This window comes from Herpailurus yagouaroundi, unplaced genomic scaffold (assembly GCF_014898765.1).
Source record: "Herpailurus yagouaroundi ecotype Mexico unplaced genomic scaffold, PumYag 166, whole genome shotgun sequence".
NCBI lineage: Eukaryota > Metazoa > Chordata > Mammalia > Carnivora > Felidae > Herpailurus > Herpailurus yagouaroundi.
The window spans coordinates 36,353,816-36,364,554 of record NW_024412407.1 but is presented as its reverse complement, the minus strand read 5'-3'; the positions used below and the strand labels follow the sequence as shown (position 1 = coordinate 36,364,554).

General features: G+C 43.1%; 1 protein-coding gene across 5 annotated transcripts; it reads right to left on the bottom strand.

Moving 5' to 3' along the window:
* Positions 1–3,494: 3,494 nt before the first annotated feature.
* On the bottom strand, positions 3,495–10,303 carry LOC121038931 (sialidase-like). 5 transcript variants are annotated; one of them, XM_040488911.1, is made up of 7 exons: positions 10,154–10,303; positions 8,988–9,111; positions 6,728–7,144; positions 6,516–6,578; positions 4,904–4,951; positions 4,396–4,446; positions 3,495–3,733 (listed from the first exon to the last, which is right to left on the bottom strand). In XM_040488911.1, exons 2-6 carry the CDS (start codon positions 9,055–9,057, stop codon positions 4,406–4,408), a joined length of 639 nt encoding a protein of 212 aa, XP_040344845.1. In that variant the 5' UTR covers positions 9,058–9,111; positions 10,154–10,303; the 3' UTR covers positions 3,495–3,733; positions 4,396–4,405. The 5 variants fall into 5 exon arrangements, with proteins under 5 accessions (XP_040344845.1, XP_040344844.1, XP_040344846.1 ...); XM_040488910.1 differs by lacking the exon at positions 10,154–10,303 and having other exon boundaries at positions 8,988–9,186; XM_040488912.1 differs by lacking the exon at positions 10,154–10,303 and having other exon boundaries at positions 4,396–4,443; positions 8,988–9,186.
* Positions 10,304–10,739: the final 436 nt, after the last annotated feature.

Genomic DNA, 10,739 nt, shown 5'->3' with positions numbered 1-10,739 from the left:
ACGTGGGTGGATATGTGACCGGAACCTAGGTTCTATCTAGCTCAGTTTAAAACTTATGTGTATTTAGAGATAGAGTATGCAAACTTCCATTTACATTCCTGCACTGGCCCCTGCAAATGCTAAGTGTGGGCCTATGGATGAACCCTGGGCAGTTTCAATACAGACAGCCGTGCTTAAGTTTTGGGAAATGCAGCCTTTCATTGATAATTTCTTTCCCGCTGTTTTCTTTGAAATTTGTGTTAATTGAATTTTCTCATTTCTTTTCTCACTTACTGACCATCTCTTTTCCTTTTTGTTTTTTTATAAGGGAGTTTCTTAATTTCATCTTCTATTAAACTTATCATCTAAATTCACAATTGCCAGTATTTCTATGTTTTCTGGTTGATTCTTTTTTTTTTAAGTTTTTATTTATTGTTTTCAGTAATCTCTGCACCCGACAAAGGCTCAAACTCATGACCCCAAGATCAAGAAGTTGCACACTCTTCCAGGGTCGCCTGGGTGGCTCAGTTGGTTGAACGGCTGACTTCAGCTCAGGTCACGATCTCATGGTTCATGAGTTCGAGCCCCACATGGGGCTGTCTGCTGTCAGCACAGAGCCAGCATCAGATCCTCTGTCCCAGTCTCTCTGCCCCTCCCCTGCTTGGTGCTCTCTCTCTCTCTCAAAAATAAACTTAAAAAAAAAAAAAAGTTCCATGCTCTTCCCACTGAGCCAACCAGGCACCGCTCGTTGATTCTTTATTCAATAGCAACCTATTCTTGTTGCAAGGATGCAGTATCCATTCTTATCCCTCAGAATTTATCCATTACGGTTTCTTAAAGATTTCTTCTGCTCTTCGTGTTTTCTACGTTTCTTCTGAATTCCCCTTTTACTGCTCCTTAACTGTTATTTGATGGAGATTGTCTTCAAATGTCTGGTGATGCTCTGCTTTCTTTTTATACATGAAAATGAGGCACTGAGATAATCAGAAAACTGAGTGCCTTGCAAGGCTTTTATAGAATCGTGTGCCTCACAGGAGAACGATCGGGTGGCCTGAGACCCAGTCTGTTGAAGACCTATCTCCAGATGCTACCTCTGAGACCACTCCAACTCTTCAGAAGAATTTGAGGACTGCGTGGCAGGCCTAATCCTCACTGCTGGCACTTTGGAGCTGGCCAGGGTAAGAGACTGGGTGTCTGTCCATTCACTTCATTCCACTGCCCTGCTTTTAGAATGGCATCTCCCTCGTATCTTCTTCAGTGACGGCGGCCCCAAGTCCAGCACTTTTCTGGGTCAATTTTCTAGAGAATAAATCTAATCTCACCTGCTGGAATAAGGGAGGATACGAACCTGTTTCCTGTCGCCTGTTTCACCACCATCATCACCTGTCCTTAAGCCTAATCTTAACAGCACCTGTGCCTGTAACCCCTGAGCCTCACCAGCAAGTTATGAGGACAACTGGCCTCCTTCTATTTGGTACCACTTTCCCCCAAGCAGGCTTCCACAGATAGTTAAGGATTATCTTTATTTCTCTTATGCCATTAACCATTCTATTTTTTGGTCTCTGTTTATTGTGGTTCATAATTTTCCTTATGATTGTTCTAAAATGTCCTGTAACTCTTTATTGTTGTTGTTACTGCGTTGTAACAGCATTTTTTTTTTTCATGTTTCAAGCTGATATTTATATTTGTCTGTAAATCGCACAAATATTACTTATTTTGGGGCGCAGTTGCATGCAATTAATAATATCATACATATTTACGTGGTGTAAGTAACTTATGTAAAGCTCTCAGCTCAGTTCATGCCTCACATAGGCAAGACTTCAGTGGTAGCTGCTGTTATGAGGACAGTAATTGTGTGGGGCTCCTTGTCATTTGCTTGCTCTGTATGTCAAGTTTCTATAACTCTGTCAGGTGCCTAACTCCTCCAGTATATATACTATTCCTAAATGACCTCATCTGAACCCATAGCTCCAATGCCACTTCTACTAGGATCAGCAAATGGTCAGCACACATGTTACAAATTCCCCCTTCAACCAATCCCCAGGTTTGGTAGTCATCTCATTAGTCTCTAGGCAGCTACCTTTAACTAATCAGTCAGAATCTGAAATGAAATTTTTTTTTTCTATTCTAGATAGGTACTAATGAGTGCCTAGCTGGAGGCAGCTATCACATTTTCCTGGCTAAATTGCATAAACCATTCCAACGGTCCATCATAAAAGTCCATGTGAAATGTACTTGGAACTAAGGAGAAAATAGGAAGAAAAATTGGAAAAATCATTGACTGGCAAAACAGAAATAGATTTATCATCTTAAAAGAGATCAGCAGAGGCCTTGGAACTACTTTCTTATTTAGAAGAAAAGACCTGAGATAAGGGGCTTGATAGAGCCAGGATAAAGAATCCTAAAATCTGATGTGCTCTGTGGTCAACTCATCCTAAGAGTGAGGGATTTATTGCATGCTGTGTAAAAATCACTGGAAAGCATGGAATAATTTTCCCTGACACAAGCTAGTAAGCTACTAATTCTTTAAGTTAATATTCCCAAACACTGGTGCATTCTGTGTTGAAATATATTAAGAAGAAAAAGGGAATTTTCAATCAACCTGGTATAATTGACTCATTTTACATAAGGAAGCTGGGGTTCCCAAGTGGTAGATATACACCTAAAATCTGTATTCTCCCCACTTTCAACTCTGCCTCTCACTCTACATTTCTGCCATTTTAGTTTGTCATTTACGCTATTGCATACTGTGAAATTACAAATATGTGCCACGCCAACTAATTTTACATAAATTCATATATATCCTCTTGTAAAAATCTAGTGTAAGAAAAAAAAAAAAAAAGCATGGGTAATTATCTCCATCCCGTAATGAACCAAACCAGTTTTAGAGTGAGATGTCTTGTCCTGCCTGTGGTATGAAGAATAATGGCCTCACAAAGATGCTCACTGACTAATTCCCAGAATCAGTGAGTATGTTAAGTTACATGGCAAATGGGAATTAAGGTTGCTAGTCAACTGACCTTGAAATGGAGATTATCCTGGATTATCCAGGTAGGGCCCGATGTGTTCTTAGGGTCCCTAAATGTGGAAGAGACGGGCAGTAGTCAGTGTCAGTGACTCTGATATAATGAGAGAACCAAACAGCCGCTGCTGACTTTCAGGATGAAAGAGGGCCAAACAAAGCAGGCAAGAAAATAGATTCTTCCATAAAGTCTCCAGAAAGGAGCTCAGCCCCAGCAACACATTTTTAACCCAGTGAGATGCCTTCAGACTTCTGAGCTACAAAACTATAAAATAGGTCTGTGTTGTTTTAAGCCACTAAATTTGTAGTAATTCGTTACAGCAGGAATAGAACTAATATATTTCCCATAGTTGATTTCATGCTTTCTTGGGGCCATCAAGAGTTAAAGCCTGGTTATAAAGTATCTACCAGAGAGGAATAAAATGATTATTAGTACTAACACAAAGCAAATAAGCAATCTGTCCCTTTATAAAATAAAAAAACCCTCTCAAAATTCAATTCTAATCAACATTTATTGAGCCCCTGCGAAATGGGACACTGTTAAAAGACACCCCTCCTTTGTGTGGGTACAACTCCTGTCACTCTGTTTATCTTCAACAGGTACATCTAGGCCTTTACAATATTCAATCTCCAATAATGGGGTGGAAGCCTTGTTCAGAAGCTCAGAATCTTCTCAGAAAGTTGTGGTTAGAAGGGTGATGGTCACAACTAATGGAAAATCTGCTTCATTTTCTAAATTTAAAAAAAAAAAAAAAAGAGGAGTTACCAAGAGAAACTAGCATTCAACAGATCACCCCCATCTTTCCCGCTGCCCACTGTGACCTTGGACATGTGACTTCATTTCTTTAAGGTGTAAACTCCTTATTCTCCCTCCCTCTCCTTGTGTCTCAAGTCAGATATTTACACACTGTCCAGGTAGCCACTTTATTTCATGAAGAAACCATTTTAGAGGTTTCCAAAAAAAGCCCAAAATGAGGCCACTTAGTAAAACTGGGACCTCCTGATTCAGAACTCTGAGGCTTTACAGTTTTTAACTGAATTATATAGGCTGTGCATTGGAAAATCTGATGAGTTTTCTTCAGGCTCTTCCTTTGTAAAAGACTCCATATACTGAATTGGAATCCACATCCAAGATAGACAGGAAAATGCAATCTGGGGAAACTCAAGCAAGAAGACTTGTTTATCGTATGCTTATTTGGTTGCTGAACAACCAGACAATCAAGACAAACATCAGAGAGGAAAGAGGTTGCCTTTGAGCTCATGTGAGGTTTTATAACTGATCTCAGCATCTTGGAAGTTGTCAGTTTGGACTCCTTTCCCAGTGTACGAAAACCAGCACTGAAAATGGTATCAAACCCTTGATAAGGAATCAGGGCCAGAGAGAAGAAACTTACAAAAAAGTACTTAGACATACTCGTTGCTTCCCACGGAGGTGCTGGGCTCTTCTGAAATTAAGTAAAGAAATGGTTTTATTCACGTCAGTAAGGATCACTGGCAGTGGGTCTAGCGTTCAGTTAACTGCATCACGTAGCCCTGGTAAACAGAGGGCTCCACTAAGTCTGTGGCACCCACACCTTCCTTCTCCCAACTTCCAGGGTCCTCTGCCATGCCTGAAATCCTACTGTTAGAAATGGAACACAGATGCACTCCATGAGGATGATCTGGTTTAAGGGGAGGTCTCCACTCACTTACAAGTCCCTAAGAGCAGCACGTACACTTGTTATAACTTCATTCCCTCTTCTCCCCCAGAAGCTGAGCAGACATGAGTGAGAAGGGTATAAACAGAGGCAGAGTACCTACCAGAGTCCCACTTCCTGAGTCTGTTCTGGAAAGCCTCCCAAGGAAAAAAAAATCCCTTAAAGACCAAGAATAGGCAAGAAAGACAAAGCTGTTTGGCCTTACCTGGTCCTCTAGTCATGGGCTCTTCTGAATAAGTGGCAGTGACATTTTCTAGAAATAAAGGAGTACATTTCTTAACTTAAAAGGTTAAAACTTCCATTGATTTTCTCTATTAAAAACCACGACTTCTCAATATACATTCATATCAAATCACTGCATTGTACACCTTAAGCTGATGTCAATTACATCCCAATAAAACTGAAAAAAAAGTTAAATAAATAAATGCATTATGGTGAGGGGAAAAAAACAAAGACCCTCATTTTATGGGTAAATTCCACAGTCAGAAAGCATCTCTTGATAAGCAGGTACGAGGTCCAGTGTATTAGCAAAAATGACCAGATGGATCTTGTAGTCAAACATGAGAATTTTCCTAACGCCCCATGGGAGGGGGCAGGGGGAGACACCATTAACACAGATGAACTCTTTAATCAAGCCAGATTACAGTTTGGGTAATTAGAACACAATAGTGAAGTAGAGCTTCGTGTTGCAAATGATGTCAATTCTTAGAGGAAGACAATTAGTGGAAGAGGAAGATGTTAAAGCCAGGGAAACAACACTTTCTCAAAATAGGCCTTTCCACTAACATACCATTTCTAGATTCCTCCCACTACTCCCTGCGATACCCCAATACACTTAGAGCAGTGCTGGAATATAGACAATCGCGATAAATTTTAGCTATTATTTGCAGACATAAGAATCAGATCGTATAGAAATTTGCTTTTGTAGGTAAGACCCAAGAGTCTTTCTTAGCAAACATCCCAGGCATCCCTTAAAGTATTGGGGTTTGTTTTGTGGGGGTAGAAAGCATCGAAATCTTATGGCCTCTTGGCTAGGTGGAAGACAGAAAAATGAAAGAAGGTAGAGACTGGAAAGAGGGATGGGCAAAAATAGGACCACTGCTTAACTCATAAAGCTTTTAAATCTCTTTTCTCTTTCGTTCAGTCTATATTCAAATAAGATTTACATTTACCATAACCTTCTCTCAAAAAGTTCTCTATGTAAACTGAATGGTAATGAACTGGCAGAGAAAAGGAAATTGTCAACCCCTTTTTGGCCACCACATACTTCAGTCCATTGGAGACACCAAGCCCCTCCTCTTTGAGAAGCCCTGAAGGCTGGTCCTGGTCAGGTCTGGGCAGACCTCTGGGATGGAGCTATGTTGGCATCCAAGCAATTTCGGTTTCTGACACTCGGGGAAAATATTTCAATTTTCTACAAGTTTCAGAGAACTTTTGGCAAAACTTCCCTCTACCATAGAGAACAAAGCAGCAAAAGTATCCCCAAATGTATAAGATACCTCAGGACATTTCTTTTTTTTTTCCAACGGTTTTTGTTTGTTTGTTTTGTTTTTTTATTTATTTATTTTCGGGACAGAGAGAGACAGAGCATGAACGGGGGAGGGGCAGAGAGAGAGGGAGACACAGAATCGGAAACAGGCTCCAGGCTCCGAGCCATCAGCCCAGAGCCTGACGCGGGGCTCGAACTCACGGACCGCGAGATCGTGACCTGGCTGAAGTCGGACGCTTAACCGACTGCGCCACCCAGGCGCCCCCCTCAGGACATTTCTATGCAATGACCTATAAACAAGAGAAAGGAGGAAGTCAGAAATCCTTACCTGTAGCCTCAGCAGTTGCTTCCTCAGAGCTATCAGTGTTTGATTCCACTTCAGTAGATAATTCTAGGACAACAAAATGGAGGATGGCTTTGATCATCAGCTTACATTGGGAAATCAAGTACACTGGAGGAAAGCAGGCTTTCTCTCAGAAATGCAATGAGAGCTCACCAACTCCTGCCCAGGCCTCCTCTGAAGCCCAAACCCTCACCTACCAAAGGTTGGTGTGTTCTCAACATTCACATCCGTCGTCGATTCTACACCAATGGAGACTAGGTCAGTGGTTGACTCTGGGGTGGCCGTGGACTCCAGGTCAGTGGACAACTCCAGGTCGGTGGAGGACTCCAGGTCAGTGGAAAATTCCAGATCGGTGGAGAACTCTGGGTCAGTGGTCAACTTCAGGGCAGCAGTGGACTCCGCGGTGGTGGACAACTCCAGGTCGGTGGGGGACTCTGGGTCAGTGGTCAACTCCAAGGTGGCAGTGAATTCTGTGGTGGTGGATGACTCCAGGTCGGTGGGGGACTCTGGGGTGACAGTGGACTCCGGGTAAGTAGATGACTCCAGGATGGCAGGGGACTCTAGTTCAGCGGTAAATCCAAGGGCATTAATCAACTCAAGGTCAGTGGTCAAGTCTAGGTCAGTAATGAATTCCAGAGGAGCCAAAAAAAAAAAAAAAAAGTAGAAGAAGAAGATGACAACGAAGAAGAATAAGAAGAAGAGGAAGAGGAAAAGGAAGAAGAAGAAGGGGAAGACGAGGAGGGGGAAGAAGAAGAATTATTTAAGTACTATCTAGGAAAAATATTTTCACCATCTCTACACTACTTCAAGCTAGATCTTTTTCCGGGGAAAATCTGGAACATAAAAGAGTATATTGAGTCAAGTGTGGTCTCACCACAAGTTTCTCTCCTGCCAAGTGCTAGAAAGGGCAGAAGACTTTAACTGCCACCCGGGAGTATGCTCAAAGCCTGCTACACCATCTTTCTTTGAGAGGGTCAGTTTAGGAAGAAGAATTCAATACTGTGCCTCTATATACAAATTAGACAGAAACCGAATAAAAACTCCAGGGATATCCTTCCTTGGATATAATCCTTCCAGGTTCCTGAAAACTAAAAAGAGAAACCAAAAGGGGGAAGGAACCAGGAAAACAGCTATTTCCAAGGTGCATAAACCAGAATGGAATCGACTCTAAAATGGGCTACTCCTACCGGTTTTTCACTTACTGGGTGAAGTCTACGACCCAACTTCCCAGTCTCTCCCATAGAATGCACAATCCAGATATTTGGGGGTTTGCTCACCATAAGAGCATCATAACCATGTAGACCTGATGAGCTTACAACCAGGGTCTTCTTGAGCCTGTAGTGAATCTTTCGCTGTAGTGAAATATACCCAGTCATTGTGGCTGCCTAGCCTCGATGACCAGGTTATGGGCACGCTGCCAATGAGGCCAAAATCATTAGCTCTCTAATTTAGTCACTATGCTGTATCATTCATGCATATGCAGTAAAGAACCCCAAATACAGCATCTGATCAATTGAAAGGTACCAGAGGGAGTTCTGGGGGGAAGAGGATGGGGGAAAGTAATTATTTTTGAAGTTTTTTTTAACGTTTATTTATTTTTGAGAGAGAGAGAGAGAGAGAGAGAGAGAGAGAGAGAGAATGAGTGGGGATGAGCAGAGAGAAAGAAAGACAGAGACTCCGAAGCAGACTCCACACTGTTAGCACAGAATCCGAAGCAGGGCTCAAACTCACGAATCATGAGACCATGAGCTAAGTCAAAATCAAGACTTGGACGCTTAACTGACTAGGTCACCCAGTGGCCCTGAAAGTAATTATTTTAACGCAAACTCCTGAGAAATCAAATTGAATTTGGAAAGAAGTAGAAAAGAAGGCCCTTAGGGGAAAGCTTTCCTTTTCTCTCCGGTTGAGGAAGACCCCTATTTCTTTCCTTTCTCAGTGTGATTCATAAGTTTCCATTCCAGACACCCCAATTTCCATTGCCCGTGACTGAATGAACTGCTGAAGCACTCTGAACTGCACTCTGCTATAAAATGAGGATACAACCTAGGACTTTTCAACCAACACTAAATAGAATAAAGCCTCTTTAGGACCCAAGAGTGAATAGGGCCACAGAAAACCCTCAGTAGTGATGTTTTCCCATCACCCACCCTAAGCCCATCTAGCCCAAACTTATTACCTTTATGAGATCAATTCAAGCACCTAATCCACATTTTAGCTTAGCACTCCATGTGTCCAAGGCGCCGGGGCTCTGCCACCTGCCCGTCTCCAGCTTAACACCAAGTGGATATAATTTCACCCACTTCACTTTACAACATTCACTGCTGGTCTTTGTCTTTTGCTCTTTCTGTTTCTGCAGAAAGACCCCCCCACCCCCCCCACACACACACCCCCCACACATACACCCCATAAAAGAATTTTAGTTTCATTCTCCAACAGACCTCCCAATGGTCCACTTACCCGGGAGTATTACAGGGTAAGCCACAGCCAAGGTAAACCAGGCTGTGACTATCAGGGCCTTCCTCAGCATGGTGCCAGCGGGAGTGCAAGAGGCTGGTGGAGGTTAAGTGGAAGGAAGCAGGTCCTGAGTGTGATAGACAGAGTTCCCTTGAGCTTTTATGCAACCCTCAGCCTCAGGTCCCTCAAGGCAGCTTTTCCAAGTGGTTGTAGGGAAAAAAAAAAAAAAAGGACGGAAAGAAAAGAAAAGAAAAGAAAAAGCAAGCCACGCCCCACCCGATGAGAATGCCCCTGGAGCAAAGGTGGGAAGGGAACTGGGGGCAGGGCTAAGCTAGAAGTATGGAAAATTCTGATAAGGACTGTGGCGAAATTAGGTTGCACCTAACCATTACCACCAACCTGTTGCTTCTCAGAGAGGCAGGGGGGAAAGTCTAGCTCCTCCAGGTCCCAGAAAATACCCCCTCCTGGCCTCAGGAGGTTGCAAATTTGTCATGGAGGCTGGAGCCTAACCCTCTATCACCCTGAAAAGCTATTTTGTATCAGGGTGTGGGACTAAGAACCGCAGTCAGAGCCTGATGGCTACTCTGATTCTAAGGGAGAGCCCTATTGCAAAGTCTTCTCACCCTAGCGGGTCCCTTAAAGAGAATTGTTAAAGAGAATAATTATTGCTACTATAACCACTACATAATGACAGAAACATCTAGAATCATAAATTTTCACACGTGCTCCTATCTTATTTGATTCTCACCACGATCCTGTGTGTGAGACATTACTCTCCCCATTCTTCTGGTGAGGAAAGGAGAGGCTGAGACACTAAGTGACCCCAGATTCACTTGAAGATATTCCAGCTCTGAGGGAAGTCGCTAACATGGGATACACTTCCTGGCAGAGCAGACCTGGCTCCTGCTAGCGACTTCCTCAGTCCTCTAGGGGGCAGTAGTAAGTCGCCATGGGGTCTTGGCTGAAGCACTGACTGGAACCCTCACAGGAGATGCAAACTAGACAGGGGACAGATAAGACTGTGGAGCTGGCTCACATCAGTCAACCTGGGCTCGCTAGTACAAGTCAAGACCCTTCTCTGGAAAGAAAGTTCTTTATCACAGATTCACAACTCCCATCCCAGGGCCAAACTCCCATAAGGCCTTTAGCTCTCAGTGTTCCTTACTTACAAGATTCCAGCTGATTCCTGCTGCTCAGAAACCATGGGGTTTCTCTCAATACCGTTGAGAGGAATAATAACAGCTCACATTTAAGTACTTAACTGTGTCCCACCGGAGTATGTTATTTTGTCCAATACAAACCCAAGTCAATTTTATTATTCTCCTTTCCTAGGTAAAGAAACCAGGGCACAGAAAAGTTAGGGAACTTATGAAACGTCACGCAGTAAGTGTTCTAGAATCAGGAAGCAAACCTTCCTGTTGCTAGGGCCTATTGTGTCCATCACGCTCTTTGTCCTCCCCACCCCCCACCCAGTTGTCACCCTGACTCTTCATGGCCAGCTTTGTCCTGCAAAGTGTGGCACTGCACAGGCTTCCCCTTAACGGGGTGGGGGAGGAACATCCACATACATTAGAGAACATTCTGTTCTTCTAGGAACTACCTTTCTTTGGCGAGCCCTGTGCCTTTTGAAGGGTAACCGAAACACAATAGTCAGGAACTTGGGAAGCAAGAACTCTTGAAAAACTTGCAGGCAATGAACACCAGCAAATGATAGGACTCAGATGAGACAATAATCCAGTAAGTCATAGGTCAGTG

Bases quoted from the DNA above. Each gene is read 5' to 3' on its own strand.
- LOC121038931 (XM_040488911.1), bottom strand. From the start codon at position 9,057: ATGCTGAGGAAGGCCCTGATAGTCACAGCCTGGTTTACCTTGGCTGTG. The intron at 6,579-6,727 runs GTAGGTGAGGGT...TTGTTGTCCTAG, and splicing joins TGAGAACACACCAACCTTTG to AATTATCTACTGAAGTGGAA. The intron at 4,447-4,903 runs GTAAGGCCAAAC...ACTTAATTTCAG, and splicing joins GCCCATGACTAGAGGACCAG to AAGAGCCCAGCACCTCCGTG.